General features: G+C 53.5%; 1 protein-coding gene across 4 annotated transcripts in view; it reads left to right on the top strand.

Moving 5' to 3' along the window:
• Positions 1–3,092: 3,092 nt before the first annotated feature.
• Positions 3,093–27,692, top strand: part of NTRK3 (neurotrophic receptor tyrosine kinase 3) — a 373,138-nt gene continuing 348,538 nt past the window's right edge. For all 4 annotated transcript variants that reach the window (XM_058542401.1, XM_058542404.1, XM_058542403.1 and 1 more), the window contains exon 1: positions 3,093–3,340. In XM_058542401.1, the coding sequence (XP_058398384.1) occupies positions 3,093–3,340 (248 nt within the window). The remainder of the gene's footprint in view (positions 3,341–27,692) is intronic.

Raw genomic sequence — 27,692 nt, 5'->3', positions numbered from 1 at the left:
CTTGAGTAGGTCTGGGGCAGGGCCTCAGATGCTGCATTTCTAACAAGCTTCTAAGTGATGTGGATGCTGCTGGTCAGAGGACTACACTTTGGGCATCGAGGTCCAATCTAGTTATTTTACAGACATGAAAGCTGAGGCCCAGAGGCTTAAGTGATTTGCCTATGGTCAGAAATAGGACTCTCTGCTCTCACCACTCCCAGTCCATCATCTGATTGAAAAAGGACCTTCCTCCTTGTCAGCTGCCACTTCCTGCTCAGGCCCAGAGCTCTAGCATAAACATTACATCCCATCTTAATCCCATTTTACTGTCCAGATGAAAGAGTTCTTGTCCCATCAGGGTCCCTTCCTTCAGAGCCTGCATTTTTACCATCTCCATAGGGGTTTTTAAATTTTTTTATTTGTTCTGACTTATGGATGACCTCCAGCCCCCCTTCTGTGCTGGAAATGTTAAAAATCATTTCTCTCTCTCAAAAAAAAGTGTGCTGGGCATCCTTGAGACACAGCCATTTTAGTTCCAGGCTGGAGAATTGATGCTGGGCTAAATCCACTTGGCATTTCCTCTTATTGGGGTCTGCCCTGGAGCCGTCTGAGAAAGGTTCCCTGCGTGTCTCTGCCACCTCCTGGGAGAGGTCAAGCTAGAGCTTTGACTATGCCTCAGTTTCCCTGACACTCAAACAAATATTCCAGAGCCAATCTCAGAATAGCACTTGAAGTGGCAGGGAGATTCCCAGCGGGCCAAGGATATCAGGGATTGGCCCAGGGCCAGTAGGAGCTGGTTTGAGTCTAAGGAGGTCTCCACTCTTTGTCCCTTCCTGCTGATGGGAGGGCAATGCCAGTCTGGGGACAAGGCCATACTGGCAACAGGGGGTAAAAGTCTCACTGAGGCCAAGGGAAGGCAGAATGTAAGGGGGAGTGGGGAAAACTGCCTTTTATAGGCATGTTCTTTTCTTTCTTTCTTTTTCTTCCAAGTTTACGCACAGCGACAGTGCCACTCGCAGGCGCCCGGCCAGTCTGTGGTTGCGCCTCGGGCAGGAGGGTGGCACCCGCATCCCCCTTCCCCCATCTTGCCTGCAAGTTGCATGACCTGCATCGGAATCCACAGGGGGCGGGGGAGAAGCAGATGCTGGCTGCAGTTGAATTCAGCGTGCTCGCTTCCTCGCCTGCCCTCATCCCAGCTCGGGGAGGAGAGCAGCGCTTTCTTCTGCGTGTGAATGCTGTAGTGTGTCTGCCTGCTCGGACTTCCCTAACCCTTTCTTCTCCTTTCCGACAGTGAGGGCTCCGGTTTTCTCAGCAAACACCTCACGCTTGGCATTTTGACGTTTTATTAAAAAAAAAAAAAAATCCCCACCGAGGCAAAAAGCGGGGTCCCTCCCTTCTCTCCCAACGGGATCTAAGCTCGTGTCAAAGGCTGCACATGCTTTGCGCCCCTACCAGGAAGGGGTGCTGGAGTGGGAGGGAAGGAGGGAGGTTCTGCGCCCCCGAATCCGGAGAAAGCAGCTCGCCCGCCCCCTCGCCCGGCAGCCAGCGCAGCGCCCCCGAGAGAAGCCGGTCTCTGACGGTGCCGGCCTGGTGCTGGCCAAAAAATGCCCCTTGCATCTTAATTTCCCGGCCGTTCCTCGCGCACGCACAGCTCGCCCGGGGCCACCTCGGCTCTCGGGCGCAGCCCTTTGGCGCTTGTTCCTTCCTTCCCCGCTCCATGCCAAGGCCGAACGCAAAACCCACCGCCAATAAGGCGCAGGGGCGCTGGGGCACCCACCCGGCCTTGCCCCACAGTCCCCTCCCAGCCGAGTCCAGCTCCTGGACTCTAGAGGACGGAAATGAGTGTCATGTAGACGGAGGACCGCGCGTCCGCGGCCTCCGTCCCCGGCTCTGGGTGCCTCTCTGGGGTTCCTGTGCGCTCCCGGATCCCCTGTCGCCGCCAGCGAGCTTGTGCCCCCCACCCAGGCTCAGGAACGCTGCCCGGTCACCTCGGCGGCGTTCATTTCACTTCCTCTCGCAGTCCGGACTGCAGCAAAACCGGGCAGCGCGAGGGCCAAAAAGTGGAAAGAAGAGCGCCTTTCCGCGTCGCGCAGCCAGCTCACCAACTCCCCCTCCCCAGTCCAGACCCTCGCAATCCCAACTGCAACTTTTTCCCTTCCGTCTTGGTTTCCCTTGGCTGCGGAGAGCGGGCGACGGGCCGCGAGGCGTGGAGCGGGCGGGCGGGCGGGCGGCCGCGCGGCTGCGGGTGGCGGTGCGGGCGAGAACCGCGAGCCGGCGAGTGGGTGGGTGGGTGGGGAGGAAGGAGGGGAGAGGCCGGGCGGGGAGAGAGAGGGGTGTGGGGAGGAGGAAGGGGAAAGGGAGGGAGGGAGGGAGGGGGGAGATTCCGCTCTCCTGCCGCTCCCAGCCCGGGCGGGGGGCAGGGGGAGGAGGCTGCGAGCAGGGAGGGGAGGAGGGAGAGGGAGAGAGGGAGGGAGCCGAGGAAGACGCTCCGATAACCCGTGCGTTTCGTAAGGCTGGGAGCACTTGTACATTTCTGCAGGCGCGCGGCAAGCCATTCGCCGCGGCTGCTGCAGCTCCGACTGCATCTTCCTCCTCCTCCTTCTCCCGGGCTCCGGGTGTGCGTGTGTGTGAGAGAGAGAGAGTGTGTGTGTGTGTGTGTGTGTGTGTGTGTGTGTTTTGCAGGTGTGTCCGTTTTAATTCTGCCCAGTAGGTGGGACTTGGTGACTTTCGCACCATATTTTCCTTTTCCTTTTTTTTTTTTCTTTTTTGCCTCCCCACCGTCTGTTGCAACCCTGCAAAGTCTCGGAGTCGGAGAGCGCGGCTCGCTTCCCGAGCCTCGGACTCGGCGATCCGGCGAGCGCCGAGCCGGCCACCATGCCAGGCAGACCGCGCCACTAGGCGCTCCCCGCGGCTCCCACCCGGCGGCGGCCGCGATGGCTTCAGACGCTGAAGGATTTTGCATCTGATCGCACGGCGTTTCAAAGGCAGAGGCCCCCCTCCCCCTTCCCCCCTCCCTCGCCGTCTTTGTTTCCTTCCCCCCCAACTCTCCCCACTCCCCCCACCCCACCCCCCTCTCCTCTCCTCCTCCTCTTTTTTAGAAGCAGCTATCGGAGATGGATGTCTCTCTTTGCCCAGCCAAGTGTAGTTTCTGGCGGATTTTCTTGCTGGGAAGCGTCTGGCTGGACTATGTGGGCTCCGTGCTGGCTTGCCCTGCAAATTGTGTCTGCAGCAAGACTGAGATCAATTGCCGGCGGCCGGACGATGGGAACCTCTTCCCCCTCCTGGAAGGGCAGGATTCGGGGAACAGCAATGGGAACGCCAGCATCAACATCACGGACATCTCAAGGAATATCACTTCCATGTAAGTCGGGCGGCCGCTCCCCAGCCCGCCTTCCCCTCGCTCCGCGTCTCCCTGTCGCCCGCCCGCGGCAGTGAGCCGGCCCTCTGCCCGCCCCAGCTCGCCGCTGCCCGCCGCCCGCCGGGCGCGTGTCAGGCTCGCTCTGGCTCGGGAGATGCTCTCGGGCTGCGTATTCCAGGTGACTCCGGCCCTGGCGAGGCGTGATCGAGTGATGCGTGTGTGTGCCTCTCCCCGGAGAGGACCCCAGCTGGCCGAGGGCACGCGGGGCCCAGCTCCCGCCCCCGCCTTCACCCGCTGTGGTTCCTTTCGAGGTTGAGAATCGGGTTCTTTGCCCCCCGCTAAATAGCAACAGTTTGGCCACGCTCAAGTGGAATAAAGTAGACGAGATTTGATTCCCCGGCAGCGGCGCCGGCAGCGGCGGTAGCGCTTAGCTGGGAGGGAAGGTGACGGATAGGGACTGCTCACGATCCAGCCGAGATGTTTTAACTGTTTCCTTTTGGAAACAGCAAAACACGCTGACAAGTAAACAAGTTGGGAGCTGGCTGCTCGCGGGGAGACTTTGGACATGCCGAGGCCGTCATGGACGCCTACCTCTTCCCGTTCCCTCTCGCCCGCCCTCTCCAACCCCATTTTGGGCATTTCCGAGACGCCCCCCCTTCCCACCCTCATCTGCGCCTACAGATCCCGTCCCTGTTTGAGCTTTGATAACTGCTCCGATAATTCTGAGTCAGGATGGTGAAGGCAGAAGAGAGGGGTTGCGTGTTTTGGGGGTGGGGGTTCTTATATGATCGTGCAGGTCCGTTTATTTGGAAAATTAAACTCCGACTGGCGTTTGCTCGGTTCTGCCCGGTCTGAGTGAGACCTGTGGTGGCCTGCTTCTTTTTTATTGTTGTTATTTTCCTTTGGCAGGGGTCAGGGGCAGAAGCCTGGGTGGGGAGAAAGAAGAGCTCAGGGTCCAGGAGCCTGCCCATCTTTCTTCCACTGCCCTCAGCCGGGTGACCTCCTTCCCACCCTGCCATCCAGAGAAGGGTGTGGATGGCACTGGGATTGTTCAGGGGGTAGCTCTCACTTGTCTCCCCCCAGGGCCCTCACCCCTTGGGGAGCTCCAAACTGGATGGGATGTTGAGAAGCATTTGCCCTGAAGATCTGAAGGATCTGAAGAAGGCATTTGGGCAGACTCAGGCGGGGCTGGTCTGCCTTTGGCGCTGTTCTCCCAGGCATCAGCCCTCCCTGTGCCTCAGCCCCAGTGCGACGGGGCTGCAAAGCCGGGAATTGCAGTCCTGCTCTCTCTAAAGCCCTCCAGCCCTCCTCTTGGCTTAATGGAGACTCTGCTCACGTTCTTGCAGCTAACAGTTAGGGAAGTGTACCCAGGAGATGTCCCTGACTCCTGGCCCAGGAGACAAGCTTGACCCATGTCTTGGCTCTGCCACTCACCCCTTCATCACCTTCAACCTGGCTGGCTGGAGATGCCAAGATAAACAGCCAAGGGTGGGGGTGGGAAGGCAGGAGAGACAGGATGGACCCAGCTCTGCTCCTCCCGCCCTGCAGGCCACAGCATTCCAGCATCCCCAAGGATGCAGAGGAGGGTCAGGAGTGAGATTGTCAGGGAAACTCTGGCTTGGAAGTGCACTGTCTGCGCTGTATGTGTGTGTGTGGGAGGGAGAGGGAGCAGCTTAGCAGTGGCCCAGGGGCTCAGGAGCTGGACCTGAGGAGCTGGATTTCCAAGGGATTGGGTGGACCAAGGGTTGGAGAGAAGGTGCCCAGTGTGGGGCTCTGGGAGCTGGTGAGCCTCATCTAGCTTGTTCTCGGCTCCAAGGATGTGTGTATCTGTAGGAAGCTAGCGGGAGGCAGGGATGGTCACAACCACGTAGGCTGTTTATAGCCATGCAGAGGTGTCGCTCCTCTGAAAATGATGCCTGGGGAGCAGTTTGATAAGGAAGAGTTGGGCTGGCCTTTCAAGGCAGAAGGTCCAAGATGGAGCTGTGATGGGAGGGGATGGGGCTGCCTCTTGTCCCCTTTGCCTTTGGAGGACCCTAGAAGGGCATCTGAGGGAACAGTACACAGGGACTGGATTGGGACCCCTCTCTGTGTGTCCTCATCCTTGTTTCAGGATTCGGATTTTTTGGCAGGAAGTCAGGACTCCTTTCCTGAAATCCACCCCAATATCTAGGAGCCAGGAAACTGAATTCCCACAGGAGCTGTGCGAGTGGCAGGTGGGGGAGGGTCAGAGGTCATGGGTCAAATGACCCTTCCTCACCCATCTTCTCCCCAGTGCCCTGTTATATCTATGGCTGGTATTGACTGAACTCGGGGAAGTAGCCTGGAGGCAGAGGACCATGGAGCGAGGGCGGAGAATCATGCTGGCCCTGGGAAGCAGATGTCACCATCCCTGTTTCACCCCTGAGGGAATGGAGGCTCAAGGTGGCAAAGTACCTTTCCCTGGGGCACACAGCCCCAGCGGTGAGCCAGGCTTATGCCTCTGTCTGTGCAACAGCAAAGCCCAGGCCCCCACTCTGGGGGCTGCCTGTGGAAGCTGCCTGGAAGGAGGGGCTTGGGACAGGGAGGAGCCCTCCAGGCAGAGGAGGGGACCTTACTTTAGTGTGACCTGGGAAAGGGAGCATGTTCTTCAGATTTCTGATGCTACCAGAGATGTGGCGTCAAGGAGTCCACCAGCCTTCCATCAACCTGAAGCTCTTGGTGCTGGTGTATGCCCTGGGGGCAGCTTGCTCAGGCTCTAGGGGATGAGGGAGAGGCTGGGGCAGAACCTGGATTTCCATCACGCCTTGCTAAAGGAACTGGGGCTGGTCTCCACACATTCACCCTCCTGTTCTTGGGGCTGTGCAGTCCTGGGGTCCCTCTCTCAGGTACTGAACTGCTTGTACCTGAGTTTTAAGAGGGACGAGAGATTCCCTGTGGTCCTTCTTTTCGGGAGTGGTGTGTGGCATGGCTCCTGTGTACCCATTGAGGCTGGCTGAGGGTGCCTCTGATGGCCGAGGCCGCTACCCCATTAGGATCAGGAGAAAATCAGCTGTAAGGCATCAGGGCCAAAGTGTGGGTCTCACCTCCGCCCCTCTCCAAGGGCCCTCCCTTTTGGCCTCTTTCTGTTCAGGAGGCCAATCCCTTTGCCACCGGAGCTCTTGACACACAGTAACCTTACCTAGAAGGGTCCATGCGTGGCCGCGCCCAACCAGGCTCTGACATCACAAAGGCAAGAGGGTGGTAGCTGGGAGGTGGGCCATCTAGGCTGGCTCTCTAGGCCAGGCCTGCCTGGGGCTGGGTTGGAATGGTACATACTTTGACTGTTAGAGAGAACAAGGGGGAGAAGATGGTATCACTGGACCTGGTGTTCTTGGCGTTGGGCACCTGGGCTTATGAAGACTATGGGCTCTTGACTGGGCCTGTGAGCCACCAGCTGGGTCTCTGCATGCACCACCACAGGGTCCCTGGTGTTTCCAGCTATGGAGTGCTTTTATTTCCCCTGTCTTCCCTGCAGGCCCTCCCCTGGCTGGGTGAAGGATCATTCTGGTCTTTGGCTGCTGTACTGCTCCTCAATTCTCAGGCTTTCTAAGGATTAAGGGGAGAGCCAGCCTTGACAATTACCAGTGAGAGTGGGATGCAGGCAGGGCTGTGAGCCAGGCCCCAAGGGTGTAATGGGGCTCAGTCAGGAGACCCAGGATTGGGGCTAGGCTCAAGAGAGGTAGGCAGAGGTGTGAGGGGCCTTTGAGGTGAGATTTGGAAGAGAGAGTGGTGATAGCCCTGAGGAAAGAGGTACTTCCAGAATGAAAACTGGGGACCCTGGACTCCAGAGGCCCTGGGATTTTGCCTGGAGGCTGGGCTATTGATGAGTGGGCTCCAGGCCTTCCCTGGAGCCAAAGTCCTCCCCCCACCCCCAGCCCCCAGCCCAAGTCAGTCTCCTGAGGCATACCCTGGGGCCCAGGGCATCAGCTCTGCAGCTCCAGGGCACCTGAGCACATGACAGCTTTGGATAAGACCAGCCCAGCCTGGCTCTGGATTTGAGAGTGCTGGTGAACTGGCCCCTGGAGGGTGGAGCCTGGAGCCTGGGAGGCAGCTTAGGGGCCTGCAAGGAGCTCACTGTCCTCCTGCCTGGCTGAAGTGGAGTGTGCTGCTGGGAAGAAGGGAGGGGCCTGATGCCGGTTCCCCTGGGACGCTCTCCATTCTTGCCCTGCCTGCCCTGCCTGCTGCCTCCTCCTCCTCTCTGACTGTAGGGGTGGACTAGGCCTCTTCCCCAGTTGGCTCTTGGGAGGGAGTCTGGGTAGCCTGTGGCCCTCCATCACTATGACCTTTGCCAGTATGGTGGCATCTCCGCTGCCGCCTGGGGTCCCCATGTTGAGTGCTCTGTTCAGTGGCTTATACTGAGATCACAGACACCATCTCCAGCCTCCCTGTAGGGCCTCCAGTTGGCCAATGGCAGGGTAGGATTAGAGAAAGGGATGTGACATGTGAGTCCCACCCCTGGCTCTGCCCCTAAGCTGCTGTGAGCTGTAGTAGAGGATTGTAGCCTTTCTGAGCCTGTAAATTCAATTATGAATTGAGACCATGGGGCAGTATCCCTTCCAGCTTGGACATATGCCATTCCAGGGCCCAAGGAACATCTCCAATGAGGCTCTGCAAGGCCACTTCTAAGGGCACCCCCTTTGGGATTTGTGCTGACCCTGGTGATGCCACCAGGAGGCGGGCAGAGGGTGCTCCGTCACTGGCTGTTGGCCACTGTCCATTTTTCCCTTCCTTCCTTCCCTTCCCACCTCTAGAGAACTGGGAGCCATCCAGAAAGTGCCAGACAGTTTGGAGTCAACTGCTCAGACCAAATGCCACACTTTAAGTGAGAATGTGCCGGGGCCTGCAGCCTCTCCTCAGAGGCTGACCCCCAGCCTCGTGGCTCCCTGTTCCCCACCCTGAGCTCCAGGCTGGGAGGAGACGTCCCTCTGCAAAGCTTCACCTCATTGCCGGAGCGGGGGCCTCCACTGGGTGTGAGAAGAAAATGTTAGAACTTCTATTTTAATTATTCTTGTCTAGAAAAGGGGATATTTAATATTTAATGTATGGATTGAAGATATATAAGCATATAATTTAATAAATATGAGTGTTTTGGGGTTGCAAGAGAAATTTTTTATTGCTAATGTGTACATAATCAAAAAGCTTGATGCCCACGGTTGTTGTGACTGGAAGGGCCTGAGTGTGGGAGGAGAAGGGGTGATGAGAGAAGAGGTGATCCTGGGGCCCCTGGCTCCCCTCTGGGTTCTGTTCCAAGGAGGGGTTGATAACTAGGAGAGGAGCAGGGGAAATAGGAGGAGGGGTCAGGTGGGTGGCGCCAGGGATCTCAGCTCCGCATCCGGATTCCTACGGCCCCTGACCCCTGGGGGCTAGGCCACTTCTCAAAAGGCGGTCTCCTAGGACCCCTCTGGATCCGGCCTCTTGTCCCTGTGTAGCAAATTCTTCACCTCCATGGATATCTCAGCACTGGCTTCTATCGTGTTTTCTGTTTTTCAGTTGTGGAGTTTGTTTTTGCCACAGCTACTTGAAGTACATAAACAGGGATTACTAGTCCCATTTTGCTGATTAAACAAACAAACAAAATAAAGAGCAGAACTTGAGCCCCAGTGGTTGAGCTGTGTGTCTCATGCAGGGAAAGTTCTAGAAGAGTCTTGTGGCTTCTTCTCTGGAGCTCCTTTCATGGCCTCTCTGGTTCTGTTGACTCCACTCTCTCTCAGGCCGTGGGCCTTCAGCTGTACACCCTGTGGCTCGTTGGGAAGGAAGATGCAGACCATTTTCCCCCAGAGAGTTCTGTTCCTTGCAAGGGGCATATTGAGGGAATGGCCCATCTCTGAGGGTCTTTTGGAGGGTGACTGAGTGTCCTGGCAATCGAGTCTAAGGGTGGCTTGAGTGGAGGCCGGACTTGGTTCCCCAGATCTGTTGGTGACCCACTGAGCCATCAGCTCAGGTCATCTGTCTCCCCTGAGCCTTGCTTGTCTCCACTTTGGGAACACAAAGACTCCTGGGGGCTGGGTGTGGTGGCAGCTCACCTTTGATGGATCAGATCATCAAGGGGGAGGGCTCCAGTGCAGCCAGCCCAGTGAGCCCTCAGAACTGCCACGAGGATCCTCACACTTCTGCCTGCACCTGAGTGCAGCGCTCACCGGGATTCAGAGCTGGAAGGGACTGTGGCACTCGCCTCCTCCCTCAGTTACCCACGAGGGTCCCATGAGAGGCCCAGAGACAGCAGGGACTTCTCTGGGGTCCACGGGTGGCTGGAATACTTCTGTCCCCAGGTGCTGGTGAGGCGCTGCCTTCTCCTACTCTGCCCTGGTGCCCGTTCTGGGTGTTCTGTCAAAGCCAGAGCCTCGCCCACCACTGTGGCTCCCTCTGGGGCAATGTTTCCAAATTCAGGGTCCCCAGAGACAGCAACTGTGCGGGGCTGGCAGCCCCAGGGCTCCTCGCAGCCTGCAGCCCACGCCAATTAGAAATCCACTTGGTGAGGGCTCCTGCTGAGCTCCATTTACATTCAGGGTGGGAATCTGTGGGCTTGGGGGCCCGGCCTTCCTCTCTAGCTTCACCTCTGACCCCGTCCCCCCATCTCCATTGTCCCATCAAAAGTGTCCCCGACCTGGGTGGTGGGAGATTCAGGATTCCTTCCCCAGCAGACACCAAGCCCGGAGAGGGGACTGGCAGCTGGTTTCCCCAGAACTCCGCCGGGCCTGGCCTCTCCCCAGCTTTGGACAAACCCCTGCCCCCCTCTGGGCCTCAATTTCCTTGTGTATAAGACGAGGATGATAATAACTACCTTAGAGTATGTGAGGGTCAGCGCCCTGTGGGGTGCTGGCAAAGAGAAAGCTATTGATACACTGTAACTAATAACACTAGCATTTATTGAGCACTCACTGTGTCCCAGACACTGTTCCAAGCGCTTTCTAGGTCATACCTCATTACGGCCTCACACCAACCCTAGGAGATAGGTACTATTAGTCCCATTTTACAGGTGGGGAACCTGAGTCCAGAGACGGAATTTAACTTGCTTAATTTCACACGGCCAGTAAATGGCAGAGCAGTCTGACATTTAATGTTATACTATATTGCCTATACTCTTTTGCTGTACTCTTATGCATACTAATATATACTGGTATACACACACGTACATTCACAAATATATGACCACTATGATAATTAATAATAAAATAAAAGGGTAGACATGCAGGTCTAGAAGGATCCTTTATTTGATAAAATTACAGTTCCTTAGATGAGAACTGCCCTGGCTGGGGTTGGACGGAAGGCGAATGAGATCATGATGGGTATGGTGTTGGCCAAGCCCCGCTGGCCAGTTCAGTCACAGACAGGCCTCCAGTGGCCGAGGAGGCTTTGGGGCTCTCCTCTTGACCCGTTCCCAACAGCAGCCTCCTCCGAGGCTGTGTCTTAGCCAAGCCTTCTTCCCTGGCCTCCTTGGCCACCCCATGGTGTCCTGGCCTCTGAGGTCAGGTCAACTCCCACAGGAGACAAGGTACCAGCTGAGGCTGGCAGAGATTCAGGAAGCTGGTGGCTAGTTCTCAGCCAGCTCCACTCTGGGCTGAGGCCTGGTCAGCACCATGTCCTGACTGCCCACGGCCAGAGAGCCTGAAGGGGAGAGTGCAGGGCTGGGTGGCTCTCTAAGCAGAGCTTTGGGGTTCCCAGGCTGCCTTGGGTGCAGAGCAGAAGCGGGATGTCTGAAGTGCTGGGCAGCTAGAGCTAGAAGCTAACGTTTAGAGCATCTCTCCTGAAGGGTGAATTCTAATTCTTCCTGGCCCTTCTCTTGTTCCTCCTCAAATGAGCAGCCTTTACTCCCCTCTACCTTTCCTCTGGCTCCATCTCTCTACCCCTGTTGCTCATGGAAGCTCCATCTGTCTCTCCATAGGGATGAGCTATGAGCATGGGGGATAGCTGCAGCTGTCCCCGTGGAGAGAGCTGGAGTACCCAAAAAACCGCTGAGATTGCAAGGCAAGCACTTGTGGGAACACCCCACTTTTGCTACTTCTTGGCTGGATGAGCTCGCCACATCATAGCACCTCTCTGGCCTTGGTTTCCTCTCTGGGAGTTGGGTCACCTCTGGGTGATGGATCCTGTCTGGCTCACAGGGCCGCTGTCAGACCAGTGATGACATACTCAGTGAGCTCTCTGAACAGTCAGGCACAGGTTGATTATTTCCGTTTCTAGACGTCTGGGAGTGTTTTTGAATTAGGAAGAAGATCGACACTGTGATCCATAAATCGTCCATCTGGAAAGGGGCTCAGAAATAACTGGAGCCAAACCCGGTTTCACAGAGAAGGAACCTGAGGCTAAAGAGAGGTGAATGGACTTGACTCAGTCACCCAGTGAATTCCTGGCACAAGGCAGACCAGAACGCCTGGGCCTTGGCTCCCCGCTGGTGTGGGTCTCCTTTTCTCGCTAGCATATGCTCTGGGCTGAGGGATTTGGGTTCTTCCAGAAGCAGGGAAAGTAGCCCTTAGTCTCCTGCGAAGAGAGAGAATGAAGGGAGCAATCTTAGATCCGCAGCCCTAATCCGGGCTGCCTCCCACGGTAAATGGGGCTGTGTGCGCGCGTCTGGGGGCGTCTTTGCGCACACACAAGTGCATCTTTTCTGTGTTCTGTGCACATCACGTCTGAGGTCTCTGTAAACAAGCGCTAAAGCCTTTGGCTTCCTGCCTGCCAAGATCGTCTACAACTAGACCCCTGGTGGCCACCAGAGGGCAGTGCTGTGCACGAGACAGTTCGAGGCTGGTGGCTGGCTGCGCCGGGCAGAGCTTGCAATGTGACACTAGCCTGCTGAGCTGTGCACCAGCAGCCTGGCTTTCAGAGCCTTTCCTGAGCCAGGGCTGAGCAGGGAGGTCAACTCTTCCCTAGGCAGGGCCTCTCTCAGCAGAGGTGACCCTGCCTCCATCATATCTGCAGCTCCGTGATGATGTGTCTCCTGGATCTGAGCTTTCCAGGAGGTGGCCGGGAGAATGCCCTGGGTGGCTGGAAGTTGGCCTGGAGTGCTCTCCTTCCCACCTCATCTGTCTCAGTAGCAGGAGAGATCAGCACATTTGCACAAGGGTAATGGAGATGAATGAACGGGACATAGTTCCTACTCAGGAAGATCAGTCTTGATGGGGACACAGAGAAGTTGACAGACGCTTACACTGTGGGGTTAGTGTCACGGAAGAAGTGAGCTTTACGAACTCCTTCACGCCATTTGATGTGCTGGCGCAAGTGTGGAGGCATCTCTCCCCTCTCCCTGTGCCCCATGCCATGCTTGGGAATTACTTAGACACCAAGTAGCTGCTCAGTAAATACAAGTCCTGATATTACCATGCATGAGAGCTTGGCGCTATCCCTTCATCTCTCCAGACCCTGTCTCTGCTCACAGAGATGCCCATCTAAAGTGATGGTTATGAAAGTGCCTCACAAACCAGGGTCGTGGGCCCTGCCTGGACTGGCTGGTTTTGACTGTTTCCTTTCTGTAAGTTCTTTTGGCTGTTCTCTGTCTGTTCCAGGCAGTCTCATATTTGAGCAGGAGCTGTCATGTTCCAGGCACTAGTCTGTCCACGAATGAGCCTTGTCTCCCCAATGTGGTTATCAGCTTTGGAGACAGGATTTTCTGCTTTTGTGGTGGATACTCAGCTTGTGGGGTTGGGATCTGTGACTCTGTCCTGAGGGCCATCCCATGGCTGCTGGACCCAGGGCTGCAGGTGGGACCCTCTCTGTTGTGGCTAGTCTTTCCCCACCTACTTATTTCTGATACTTTTTCAGGACTGGTTCCCTGAAGAGCAGGGATGAAGCTAACATTTGTGGTCCTCCTACTGGACTGGAGATCATTTGCATATATGACCCTGCTTATGGATGGAACCTACTAAATGAAGCTTGAGATCACAGCTCTGCCCTCTACCAGCTGTGTGACCCTGGGCTGGCTACTTTTCTTGATCCTCAGTTTCCTTATCTGAAAAACGGAGATAATAATAATACAGGGTTATTGTAAGATTTCAGTGAGAGCGTGTGTAAGTGTGTGTAAAACTCTGAGTGCTGGTTCTCTCTCTCTTCCCATTACTACACTCCAGCACTGCATCCCCACGAGCATGGATGCTTTTTATGGCCCTCCTCTGTTCTTCCTCCTTCCACTCTAACCCTCTTCCAGCTCATCCTGCACACCCTGGCAGATTAATCTTCTAATCCAGGGTCTTCCATTAGAACAATTCCTGTGCCCAAGATTTTCCTGTGCTCAAGAACCAAAATGGTTCTTTTGTCTGAGAGGCAGTGTAGTAGGAAGAATAGTGGCTTCTTTCCCCAGACAGCTTTCAGTTTCAATCCTGGCTCTGCCCCTGTGTGAGCTTAGGCAAGTTACTTAACTTCTCTAAGCATCAGTTTTTTCATTTGAAAGATCCTACTAACTATATCCATGTTCACAGAATAGTTGTGAGGATTAAATGAGATTATGGTGAGTGCCTGGTATATGATGGATACACAGAGGCCAAACTGGCAAGTGGTACGATGGGAGTCTCTCAGAGGTGATGGGCAGTGACATTTCTGGGTCCTTGGAGAGAGGGATTAGAGGAACTTGTATGAGAGGAGCTAGCACCTGGACCAAAGCTGAGGGAGGCAACAGAAGGACCAAGATAGTGTGTATTTGGAAAAGGTGACAAAGTGGTTGAGGCACACGTCTGCCAAAAGAACAGAGAGATTGTCATGGTTCCCACTGATAGACTCAGGTGGGATACCAAGCAGCAGAGGGTCCCAGGCCGGGTCTTCCTTCCCATCTCCACCCCTGCCTGCCTTCCCCATCCCCAGCCCCAGGAATGTGGCTGTCAGGAATCTCCATGCAGGATAACTCAGCAGCACTCAGCCCCTCGCAGATGTTGTGATGTTGTCTCATGTGGGTTTATTGCTATTCTTCTCCTACGTAGCTTCCCATTCACTAGGTGATTCCCTTCTGGCTATTGTAATTGCCTAAGCCTGTCAGCTCTAGCTGGGAGAAAGAATTTAGGAATCCAGTGGGAGGAGGGTGACTCTCAGTCCCGTGGATCTATCCTTGGGAGCCTCCCATGCACCTTCATTCCAGTTCCATGTTACGCCACAAGAGGGCACTAGACCATGATTTCTGCAGGGAGGGAGGCGCTATTTAGCTTGCCCTATTGTGATTGTGCCTTTGATCAAAGCTGCCCGTGGTTTCCTCCCAGATGCCAGCATCTCTGAGGGTCATGGCCAACCAACTTGATTGAACCAGAGCCCATAGCACAGAGTCTGATATGTCAAGGGAGGCTAAATTGTGTAGTGAAAAGGTCATGGAATTTGGCATAAACTCAAATTCCAATCCTTGCCCTCCTCCTTGCTTGTTTTTTTGAACTCTAAGTTACTTAATTTCTCTGGGTCTCCTTTTCTTCACCTTCAAAGCAAGGTGTTATTGGGAGGTGTTGCTGTGAGGATTAAATTACATGATGTGTGGAGAGTGTCTGCAACATGGTGGATACTCCAAGATCGGCCATCTGTCTCTTTGTGGAAGAAGGATGGAGTCAGGACACAGTGCAGGAGATATTTATGGGATCCTGTTGGCCTGGTGGGGTCATTTTACTCCCCAGTGAGTGCTCTATGGTTCCAATTCATTGGGGGCAGCAGTGACACCCAGTGGCTGGAATGGAGAACAGCAGTGTATTCTGATGGTGTAGGGTGCTGATGGTGGGCCCTGTTGGGGAGTTGCTAGGTATTGTTGGGGCACATGAGACTGAACCTGCATCAGGGAATATCAGCTTCAGAGGATTTGTCAACTGAATTTCTCTCTGCTTCAAATGCTAATGGCTAGAGATGATTCTCTGAGGGCATTAGTGTGATGATGACCATTGGGGGTGTTTGTTGCTTGGGCCGATGGTATGAGGTCACAACCACAGAACACACATGTGCAACTGACTGACTTTATTGTAGCCAACCAATCCCAGCATCTAACACCCAGACTGTTTCCAGTGTTTTCCTGGGGTACTGCTCTTTTTGAGATGCTTTAATCTGTAATCTGGTTGGCCTCATCCAATAGACTCAAGATCTCTGAACCTCAGTAAGTTTATCTGGAAAACGGAGCGGTTGTGCTGGTTGACTGGGAGGGCTCTTGCAGCTTGGATTTGAGTGTCAGATGCGTGTGTGTGTGTGTGTGTGTCAGGGGTGTGTGGGAACACGTGAGAAAGGGGTTTAGTGGTAACTGCTAAGCTTCAGGCTTTACTGGTGCAGCAACTCCAGCCCAGAGAAGGGGGGGGCCCTTCCTGTGGCGGGGGTGTGGCTCTGAGGCTGGAATGGGGTGTCTCTGGCTCTTCATCTTTTTGTAACCTCTTCATTATCCACCTGAGATCCAGGAGGGAGCCTTGGCAGACATGCCAGTCTCAGGAAGTTATTTAATATCAGCTTTGCTCCAGACTGTGTTTCTGACTCCTTGCCACCTCTTAAGCGGCAGTCATTTTAACAAATGTGGCGATAAGACACCAAGTGGGAAATAACAGGAGAAAGGGGGAGGGGGCAGGGCCGTGGAGGAGGTGTGTAGTTTATTCCCTTGGCAGAAACCTTGTCTTTGAGGCACTCGGAGTGAGAGTGGTAGAAGAAGAGTAAGGCTCCTCGGAGCCCCTGGTGGTGAAGGGGAGGGGTGGATTTCCCTGACTTCTAGGCCATGTGGCCTATGGCTGCAGCCTTCCCTCCTCCATGGGAAGGCCCCATGTCCTGTGGGGGCATCTGGCTTCTGTCCCTGGGGTGGGTGGTGGAGGGGAGGTCCTGTGTTCCATTTTTCAAAGGACCGTCTTCCAAGTGCGGAACAGACAGCTCCCGGCGCCTGGCGTTGGCGGCGCGTTCAGCCCACTGTGGCTGCCGAGCTGCATCTGGACCTAGGCTGTGGGGTGCCCAGGTGTCTGGCCGCCTGCCTCGCTGCCTGCCAAGGCCCATCCCGGCATCTGGACTATGGGGGAGGAGGGGCAGAGGCGGTAGCAGGGCCAGCCTGGCCCTTCCTCCTGCAGGACCGGAGAGGAGGGAGTCAGTCCTCTTCCTTCCCAGCCCGTGGCTCCAGCCATATGCCGGGCGCCGTGCTAAGCCTGGGACACACGCTGAGAGAATAGAAGGCCACAGCCCTTACCTCTTGGAGTTCAGAGTCAACTCGGGTGGCAGGCACTGGACCAAGGATCTACAAGTCTCAGGAGAAGCAGGAACAGAATGTTAGAAAATGCCTCTAATGTAAAGTTTAAAGAAAAATGTGTATATATGAAAATGTGGCCTCCCTAAGGTGGAGAGGGTGCAATTTTTTAAAATAGATTTAAAAATTCTAGATTTCCTTCTTCTTGGGTCCACCTAATGTTGAAAACAGTGGAGTTACCTGGCAGATCATGGCTGCTGGCAGTGAAGTTGACTCATTGCCTTGTTGCCACAAGAGGCTCCGGATGTGTTAGGGGAAGCGGCACACGGAAGTCTAGAGAGGCGAACTGAGTTTCTTCTCCGTCACTTTCTGGCTGTGTATGACAAAGATTAGGGGGCAAGTAGTTTATGAGGGAGGTGCCCCTGGTGCAGCCTAGGGGGAGAGGGGCTGTGAGAGGGAGAGGGGAAGAAAGTGAAGGAACAGTGTGTTCGTGAGCAGGTGGCTGAGTGCTCTCCAGACCCTCGTCCATGTCTCCATTTCTGCATCTATTCAGTGTGTTTATTTGAGATCCTGCGATGGGCCAACCCCTTTTGTGAGAGCTGAGAAAACATCCGTGAGCTGGATGGATGAGGTCGACAGCCTCCCTGTAGTTACAGGACGGGTAAGGTCAAGCCCCTTTCTCTTGCCACCTGGACCCTGCTCGTGGGAATCTACCTCCAGGCAGTGGGGAAGGTGGCCTGCTGTGCTGAGGGGGTAGCAGGTTCCCTCTGTCCCCCAGGGCAAGTTCCTGGGGGAAAGTTCCGTCAGAAGTGATTTGGGGGCTCAGCCTTTCTCCGCCACATGTGGGGTGGAGGAGAGCCCGGGGCGAGGTGAACGGCCAGTTGGCATGCACACACTGGTCCACCTGGTGTTATAGGGTCGGGCCACGCCCTCCTTCTCCCAGATCCGGCTCCCAGGCTGCTGGGCCTGCCCCAGCCCTGGCCGGGAACATGAGAGGCCCCACTGTCCCTCCTCTCCAGCTCCAGGCGGTGCCGTGGGCCCTGGGGGAGCAGCAGTGTAGGAAGAGTGACCTCATGCCTCTCCAACTCTTGTCCAGGCTTCACTGTCCAGGGTCACTTCCTGTCTCCATGGAAATGTGGTGCCTCTTTTTGCTTCTGCATCCCACTTCTCTCTGTCCTGGGCCACACACTGTGCCCCACCAGGTGACTTGCTGGTCTACCTGCCCTCCTTCTGTCAGTCACTCACTCAGGGCCGCCGTTGCCTGGACGCTGATCAGGTGTGCTCCAGCCTTGGGGCGCCACTCTGTTACCTTCCCTGGTGCCGTCCTTACCTGCCAGGAAGGTCACTGGACAGAAGAGGGTGGTGTGACCAGATGCTCAGTCCAGCTGAGACTCTGGAGTTCTACCCACGTGCCCTGTGTGGCATCGGGCTCCTTAACGTTTTGTGTCCTCACTGTGCTGTGGGCTCCGGGAGGCAGGGGTTGTGTTTCATCCCGCTGTATATCCCCAGGCCCCAGCACTGGTAGGAGCTTAGTAAAGACCTGTCCAATAGGACAGGCTCATTTCTTCTACCAGAACTCGCAGGTCTAGAGCAGGTCCCCAGCTTGCTGACATTGCACATGCCTCTGCCCGGAGCCTGGGCATGTCGTTCTCTTTGCTCTTCATCTGTGGGTCCTGAGCTTTGCCCTCAGCAGAGCCGCCTGTTGGTAGAATCTTCTAGGGAAACTTGCCCTCATTGTAGCGAGAGCAAACGCTGCAGTGACTGTGTTCCAGGGGCTGTTCTAAGGACAGTCTTATTTTAGCCCCATTTCATCCTCAGTACAACCCAAGGAGGCAGGTACTATTGTCATCCTCATTTTATGGAGGCACAGGGAAACTGAGGCACAGGGAGGCGATGGACCTTGTCCTAAGTCATTTGGCTAGTCAGTGGCCGATCTGGGGTTTGAACTCGGCAGGTCTGGCTCCAGAGCCCCTGCCCATACCCCGGTATTGTAGATGCCTCTCCCATTTCCTGCCGGCCCCCATCTGCCTTTAGTCCTGGGCCCAGCCCTCCTCCGTCGGCTCCCAGGCACCCCGCGGCGGATAGGACACAATACCGTGCTGTCCTGGTTTTCACCTTTGGAAGTGGGACGAGGGTGGGGCAGAAGGGGGCCCGGGACCCAGTTTGGGATCCCAGTTTGGGATCCCTGAATTTCATGGACACAGGTGTCCTTGGCCACATCCTCAGAGAATGTGCTCTGAGGGCTCTGGGCAGAATGGAGTGACCTCTTGGGTCCTGTCACTGCCACCAACTTACTGGGTGAGTCTCGGCAAGGCACTGGCCATCTCTGGGCCTCCCTTTTCTTATATGTAAAATCAGGGGGCCTGAGCATGTGATCTTTGAGGGCCTTTCTGGCTCTGACCTCTACTATTTCTCACGCAGTGGTTGGGGATGGGGTGGAAGTGTGGCAGATCCTGTGTGGTTGGGGGGGGGGGTATGGGAAGAGACCCTGGTGGTCCTCACAGCAGCGTGCGCATCCCCATCACCGGGAGGGCTTGCTAAAGCACAGACTGCTGGGCTCTACTCCGGAGTTTCTGATTCTGATTTGTGGTGGGGCCTGACGATTTCATTTCTAATAAGTACCCAGGTGATACAGATGCTGCTGGTCCAGGGACCACACTTTGAGAACATCTGATATATAGATAGCGTTCAAGCTACTCCCTGGGGTGAGACAGAGGTGGTGTGGTATTCTGCTTGAGATTTTTATAGAGTTTCCTAGGCTGCCAAACGGTTAAATATGCCCATTCCAGAACACTCACCCACTCCCAAGCCCACTTTGACAGGGCTCACCCAGGGGCTGGATTCTCCCTCCACTTCCCTTTCATCTCTTCTCTCTGCACCCTGAACACCGTGTCTGTCTCTGTCCTGACCCTGGCCCCCACACTCACCTTTCCCCGCTGGCCTGGCCTTGACCAGAACATGCTCTGATCTACATGATCCAAAACGTAGTTGAGAAATGAAAGCACCATTGATTTTCAGAATGCCCTTCCAGACTCAAAGTTGATTTTTAAAAACTATTTGGGGGGCCGGCCTGGTGGTGTAGTGATTAGGTTCACGTGCTTCACTTTGGTGGCTAGGGGTTTGTGGATTCAGATCCCGGGTACAGACCTACACACCGCTCATCAAGCCATGCTGTGGCAGCATGTCACATCCAAAAATAGAGGAAGATTGGCACAGATGTTAGCTCAGAGCCAATCGTCCTCACCAAAAAAAAAAAAAAAAAAACTATTTGGGAGGCAGGGAGTTAATTCTGTAACTGCAGCTCAAGAGCCTTCCTTGGGTCCTAATTGCTCTTGGTAAAGTTCAGACTTCTGTGTTCCTGTTCAGGCTCCAACATCTCTCCAGGTCTTGCCTCCCATTTGCTGCCTGATAGGAACCTCTGCCCCAGCAAACTGAACTGTGTGTTACTGAAACCTCCCAGGTGTTTCCCATCTCAGTCTTTTGGTCAGTCTGCTTCCCCTGCCTGGAAGGCCTCTGGCCTTCATTCTGCTCACCTGGGCTTGCCTGTCACTCAAGTCCCACCTTTGAGATGTTCTTTGTTGTCCTGTGTTTATTGATTGTCCTAGCTCTCCAGTCTCTGGAGCACATGGTAATAGTGGCTGCTGTTTGTCGAGCACTTTCTCTGGGCCAAGCAGTTTCTATGGCATCTCATCTAATCTGCACAACCATGTGAGCGGAGAGCTGCTCTCATTTCACAGATGAGGATGTGAGAGCTTGCCTGAGGCCGCCGTATAAAGGGCCTGTTTAGGATCCATACTCAGGCCGACTCCAGAGCCCACATCCCCACGTCCATCGCAGCAGTGTGTGCGAGAGCAAGAGACGGGGAAAAGCTCAGACGTTGTCGGGAGGGAGAGGAGGAGAGAAGGGAACCACGGGGTTGGTGTGACGGGATACTATGGAGCAGTTACAACAAAAACCTTGTTCTCTGTGCAATGACATGGCTCTACTTTGAAAACATAATGCTGATGAGAAAAACAAGTTGCTGAATGATGTACTGTATATGTAAGTTAAGAAACACAATGACCATTATAACGTATGGTTTATGGACACAGATATGGAGTAAAAAGATAAAATCAGAGACAGGATACAGACCGATTTCATGATAGCCTTTGTTCTAGAGAGCAAGAGAGGAAATGAAGGGTTTGGGGCTCTGAACTTTCAGGGCATGGGGCTCTGAACTTTATCTGTGATGTCTGCCTTCTCTTTTGTTATGATCTTAGCATATGACAAAAGTAATATGTATTACTTCCAGGTAATGGGTAAATAAGGTGTTTAATGTATAATCCTTTGTTTTTTCTCTATTAAAATAAAGCTTTAGAAGCCTTAAGGAATAAAAAGATTATCATACCCCACCAGATTTATAAGTTAAAATAAAAATGATATTAAATCATTGTATTAGTTTACTAGGGCTGCCATAACAAAATATCACAGACTGGGGGGCTTCAACAACAGAAATTTATTTTCTCACAATTCTGGAGGCTAGAAGTCCAAGATCAAGGTGTGGGCAGGGTTGGTTTCTCCTGAGTCGTCTCTCCTTGGCTTGTAGTGGCCGTCTTCTCCCTGTGTCCTCGCATGGTCTTCCCTCTGTGTGTGACTGGGTCTTAATCTCTTTGTTTTATGACACCAGTCATATTGGATTAGGGCCCACCTAATGACTTGATTTAACTTAATCACCTCTTTAAAGACCTTGTCTCCAAATACAGTCACATTCGGAGGTACTGGGGCTAGGGCTTCAACATAGGAATTTGGGGGAGGACACAATTCAGCTCCTAACAATCATAAGATAGAAAAAAATTGCCTGTCTGCTGCAATTAAAATAGAATCTTTCTTAGATTTTCTGAGTGCAGAAACCTACAGAACTTCACCGGAGCTGAACTTTTCACATGTTTTGGTGCGTCTAGCTGCTGGTGCCCTAAGCATCTGCTTGGTTGGCCTTGTGGGCAAAGGAGCCCTGTGGAGGAGGTTGCGCATTCGTAGGAGAAATAGAGGCAGGTAAAGGGAAGGACACAGAGAAGCAAGTGCAAAGTCTGAGAAGGGCCCATGAGGACAGTTCTCTGATCGTCTGATGGAGATCACAGGTGCAAATAAGCAAAACAACTCCACACCAAATGCCCTAGGCACTGTCTCTTATTAATTAATGAACTAATTTATCAATTATTCCAACAGCTACCATTGAGCACCTCGCTTGTATCAGCCACCAAGTTAGGCCCCCTGTACTCCCCCCCAGATGACAATGAGCTGGGACCACAGGCTGTGGGGATTTGGTTAGCATCAAGGAAGAACTTCCCAAAAGAGTGGGCCACAAAATAGGGCTCTGGAATTGCTTTCCTTGGGGCATGTAAATAAACAGGATTCTCCCTATACCATCATTTTATTATGAAAATTTTCGAGCATACACAAAATTTGAAAGTTTTACAGTGAACATCTGTATACCCACAATCTGGATTCTGCAGTTATTTTCTCTATCACATGGTCTATCCCTCTATCCGTCCCTCTGTGTACTCATTATCTGCCTTATTTTTCTGATGACTCTCAGAGTAAATTGTAGATGTTTGTACACTCCCTCTAAATACTTTAGTATTTAGTATATCATTAAACTAGAGTTCAATACTTGTTGTTATTGTTTTCTTTGGAGGTAGTTTTTTTTTTTTTTTTTTTTTTTTTTTTTTTGTGAGGAGATCAGCCCTGAGCTAACATCCGCCAATCCTCCTCCTTTTTTTTTTTGCTGAGGAAGACGGCCCTGGGCTAACATCGGTGCCTATCTTCCTCCACTTTATATGGGACGCCGCCACAGCATGGCTTACCAAGCAGTGCGTCGGTGCGCGCCCGGGATCCGAACCAGCGAACCCCGGGCCGCCGCAGCGGAGCGCGCGCACTTAACCGCTTGCGCCACCGGGCCGGCCCCTGGAGGTAGTTTTTATAGTCAATAAAATGCATAAATCTCAAGTGCGCATTCTCTGAGTTTTGACAAATGCATACATCTGGGAATCCAAACCCAGCAAGATCCAGAGCATTACCACCACCCCCACCTGAAAGTTCCTCCGTGCCCCTCCCCATCAGTCTCTGCCTCCACCTCCCCAAAGGTAGCCACTGTTCTGATTTTTTCCACAATAAATTACTTTTGCCTCATCTGCAGCAACAATACTATGTATTTAGCAAAATGTTTTTGAGGTTCATCCGCGCTGCGGCAATACCAGTAGTCCGTTCCTTTTTATTGCTGAGTACTACTCCATTTTAGGGAATGCCTGAGCTTTTTTATCTCATCTCCTAGTTGTTGGAACACTGGCTATTCCCAGTTTTGGACTATTATGGGTAAATCCGCTATGAACATTCTTGCACAAGGCTTTTTGTGAACACATGCTTTCATTTCTCTTGAGTCTATCCCCAGGAGTGGAACTTCTGGGTTGTATGATAAATTTATATTTCACTTTATAAAACACTGCCAGAGCTTTATCCAGAGTGGTTGTACCGGTTTACACAATAGGACTGCTTTTGATTAATCTGGGTTAGGATAGACACATGTTCGTGGCTCATTGAAACAGGTGCTGTTATATATTTGTCTTGCAGATAAGGAAATTGAGGGACAGAGGGGTGGCGTCACTTGCTCAAGGTCACCAGCTGGGTAGGTGGCAGAGCTGGGATCCTATCTGACTCAAGGCCCGTGGGGTTTCCACTGTGACATGATGCTTCTTGCGGAGGCAGGGCTGAACAGGCAGAAAAAGCTCGTGGCTGTTCTCAGGGGCACTTTCTGGTGTCCCCAGCCCAAGGACATTCCTGGTCCTCTGAGTGCCCTTGTTCTCTCTGACACTGTGGGAGCCAGGCCCAGGCAGGCATGTGGTGCTCTCTGGCAGGGCTGGGCCCCTGGGCAAGTGCTCTCTGGCTAGGGGCTGGCCTGTTTTCTTGAGTTCTCCATTCACCCTAGTCGTGTGGCCCCTCTCAGGGCCCTGGGCTGGGTCCCGTTGGCGATAGACAGATGAATGCCAGAGAACACCCCTGGATCCACATCTCCTTCCTGAAATGATGTGGTTGGGAGCCCTGCCTGCAGAGTGCTCAGACTTGGGGGTCGGGGAGCCCCAGACCAGCGTGTGTCCACTTACTCCTTCATCGTCTGAGGCGGGTGCGGCATCAGCCTGTCCTGCCTCACAGAGCCCGCACGCTAGTAGCGGGGTGGCGGATGGAGACACAAACAGCCTTCATTCCTTCATGTTGGTCATGTCGTGACACACACACATCGAGGTTCCGGCTTGGGAGTTCAGTGAGCAGGGACGATCAGTGTTTACGTATATCACTCAGATAATGTCTGCTCATCATAAGCCCTGTGAAGGGACTAGCGGAGTGATGTGACGTGAGGACCGACGGGGAGGTGGGGGCTGCTTCTGTGTGAGGCTGGGGAGAGGGGGCTCGGGAGGAGACAACAGTCCAGCCTTCATCTGAACAGTGAGAAAGAGGCAGAGCTTCCTGAAGATTTGAAGGTAGTATTTTCCAGCAAGCGCAGCACTTCTGAGGTGGGAATGGGCTAGAAGCGTGTTGGGGGATGGAAGGGAGGCCAGGGTAGGGTGGAGGGAGGGAGTGGAGTGCACAGGGGGAGAGGTGAGGTTGGAGAGGCCACATAGGAGGGGCAGACGCCAAGGAGGGCTATTCTAGGTAGAGGGAACAGCATGAAGAAAGCCCCGGAAGCAAGAGAACCCTTAAGGAGCTGAAGGGAGGTCATTCTGGCTGGAGCAGTAGGACCACGCCAGGCCTGAGGAGATGGGCTTCTCTTAAGCACAGCTGTAAGCTTGTTGAGGACTGGGATTCAGTCCTGTTTATCTTTTTGTTTCCAGTGCTCAGCATCTGTCTGGCTAAATAAACACTGGGCCAATGCCTGAATGAATGAATGAATGAATGAGGAGAGCTCATGCTAGGGACGAGTAGGCTGTGGGGCCTTTTTGAAGATCAGGGGAGCCGTGAGGGATCAGGGGTACCAGACCTCTTGGGTCCTGAGAAGGGCAGATGTGGTTGGACTTGAGTGGAGTCCATCGCCCCCTGACCGGAAGTCCAGGCTGCCTGACCTGACAGCCTGGGAAGGGGCGGTGATCTTGGACCTCATTTGCCAACATGTTGGCTGCCCTCAAAGAAGGCCTGGCCTCACCTGAAATGCCCCGAGGTGCCTGGTGGCAGACAGGAGCTCCGACTCAGGAATGCCACTTGCTAAAATATATTTGTTTATTCAGAGATTTAATTAACATGTTTAAATATTAAAGAGTAAACAACGTGTGTCTAGTGGGACTCAACATTTGCCAACAGGAATTCTGACTTATTTAATGATTTGTGCTCTCCTGGCCCTAAGAGCTGTGTTCCCAGCTTTGTTCTAGGGAAGCACCGGTTCTCCCTGGAGGAGGCAGGGAAGTGTGCTGAGGAGAAGGGGAGGGCAGGGAGGAGGGAGGAGGGAGGTTGAGGAGCAGGAGAGGAGTCTTCTGAAGAGGGGGAGTCGTCCAAGCAAAAGAGCCAAGAAGCTGTGTTTGGTGTGTGCGGAGGGAAGAGTAAGAAGAGTCTCCGGTTCCAGGACAGTGGGACCAGGCTGCAACTCAAGAAGGCAGGCGACAACTAGGAAGTCCTCGAAGGAATCTCTACAGCTGGGGGATTGGTGGGTCTTGGGGTTTCCTCTTAGAGGATGCCTGTCTTTGTGTGCTGAAGTTTGTGGGTCCCAGCTTCTCCCCATGATGCCTGAAGGGCCTCGGCCCAGATGGGAGCAGCCCATTCCGTCCCCTTTGCAGGGCGGGAAGGAACTGGGCAGGTAGTAAGACCCCAGCCACCACTGCAGGTGGAACTCTGAAACTAGAGGTGTTTTACAAGTGATCTGCGTTATAATATCTCTGCAAATGAAGTCCTGGATGCTGAGAGATTACACTGGGGGTTATTTATTGGCAATGCGCTCTATGGTTTTAATTTTTTCTTTTTGCTTATTCAGGCTTTAGCTCCAGAGGAAAATAGCCCGGGGTGGCTCCGAAATAGATTCTCTCTGCCCCATTAACTTATTCAGTGAGTTTAATGGTCCTTTTTCCCCTCAGCCTTGAAGCCATCATTAAAAGGCAGAGATTTATAAAAGCAAAGACATTGAGCTTTAGTCAAACTTTCGCTCTGGGCTGGGGGAAGGGCAGGGGTTGGGGCAGCCGGGCACCCCCTTGGCCCTGCCACTGTGGGTGTAGCCCATGAGTGGGTCCTAACCTTCAGACAGGAGCTCGAGGCTGGGGGACAATTTCCTGGGTGCTTGGAGGTAGTGACACTGCTCCACAAAACTCTGTAGGGGTGCGTGTCCTCCAGCTTTTCACAGCTCTCACGGGGCTGGGAGTCTTGGAGTGTCTCTGAAGGGCTGGGGTTGGGCTTCCCCTGGTCCTCAGCGGGCCTCGGGGGCCATTTCTTGGTACATCCCACTGCCGTTCACTGTCTGCTCTGGGTAAATTTACCGAAAATCAGAAGTCACCGCGCGAGGGATCAACCCCTCAGAAGCCAGTCCCCCGGAAAACAAGTAACAGAGGGCCAATTGCCCAAATGACGGATGAGCAAAGGGCCAATTTGCCTATAGGCAACTCACTGAAAGCCTTGCTGAATGCTCAATTTGCCAAATTTACCAAAACTTTGATTTAAGGAATATAATTACTGAATCAAGCCAAGTCAAACCAGGGCTATCCAATTCAGTTCAATCCACTTCACTTCCTCCATTATTTGAGCACCTGTGATGTGCAAAGCTAGATATTGCAGAGGCTACAACAGAGGAATAAACTGGTTCAGAGAGGTCAGACAAGTGCACCCATTCTTCAAGAGAAGGCAGATGTGACCAGCGAGGTCACCACAGAATGGGATGTGGTGGGGGTGGGGTGGGGTTTAGGAAAACTTTGGTGAAGGAGGTGATACAGGGGTGTCCCTTGATGCACAGTTCAGATCTGGATAGGGAGGGGGCAAGGAGGATGTTTCTGGCCGCAGGTGCAGCGTACAGCAACAGTGGCCGGTGTGTTGGAGCAGAGGCAGGGCTCCCGTTTGCCTGGAGAGTAGGGGGTGTGGCGGGGCCTGAGAGACCGCAGCTGAGCCTTGGGACTCACTTGGAGAGGGCTTTGAATGCTGGACTGAGGCATCTGGACTTTATTGAGTTAATGACTGGAATCGTCGAAGGTTTAGGAAGACAGTTTTAAGTGAAGAAACTTCAAATGGCTTTTTAAAAAATTATATTTGCCAATGGAAAATTAGAAACAGCAAAAAGTATAAAATAGGCAAAGAAATCACTCATAGTCCTAGCAACCTGGAAAAAACCCATACTTTGGTGGATTTCCTTCAGTCTTATGGTGGGGTTTATTCTAGAGCCAGTGCATAAGGCGGAAAGTGACCCCTGAAGACTCTGTGGCCACTATGGGAGGCACACGGGAGCTGAGACCAGCCGTGGGTGCAGCGGGTTCGTAGTGTGTTTCTCATGCTTATTCTGAGAGACGCTCTCATTGACTGAAATGGGGGCAGAAGCACCAGCATTTTAAAAGTAGTTATTATTTTTTGTCTCACTCTTTCTGGGTGCATAGAGTTCAATTTGCATAAAGTCAGTGTATGGATGAAACTACCATTGTGTGTGTGCACGTTGTGTGTATTTACGTGTACCTGAGCAGGTAACTTTGATTTGTGTTTTAAGAAGAATAATCTGAGTGTCAAGTATACCATGGGTTGAGGAAGAGGAGAAGCAGATAGTAGAGAAAGAAGGCGGGAGGCAATGGCAATAACTCAGGGATGGTGATGTGGGCGGGTGGCAAGGGGAATGGAGAGGGAAAGGATTTCAAATAGACTGTGCAAAAATTCCAGACCCCTCTGAGTTCACCTGTTGAGTGTGAGAGATGGAGGTGTTAAGAGGGACTGAGGTTTCCAGACCTTGAGTGAGGGGGGAACAGTGCTGCGTGGATCAAGACTAGGTGAGGGGGTGGGATGGTGACTTCCATTTGGGACACACTGAGTCGATCTGCTTGTGAGAGACGATTAGCATGGCCATCATGTCTGTGATCCGGCCCTTCTCCGTGAAGTCTCACCCACTGAGAAAGCAGCAGAGTGCTTGTTACAGAAGGGGGCATGTTCTGGAGCTCATCTGTCACAGCCGCCAGCCAACCTGCTCAGTGGGTGTCCAACCAACTGGCGTTTCTCCAGGAGAGGGGCTTTCGCCTGCGAGAGCTTTGTTAAAAACGATGGCTC

This window comes from Diceros bicornis, chromosome 5, assembly GCF_020826845.1.
Source record: "Diceros bicornis minor isolate mBicDic1 chromosome 5, mDicBic1.mat.cur, whole genome shotgun sequence".
Classification (NCBI taxonomy): Eukaryota; Metazoa; Chordata; class Mammalia; order Perissodactyla; family Rhinocerotidae; genus Diceros; species Diceros bicornis.
The sequence above is the reverse complement of the archived record's forward strand: the minus strand, read 5'-3'. Positions and strand labels throughout refer to the sequence as shown.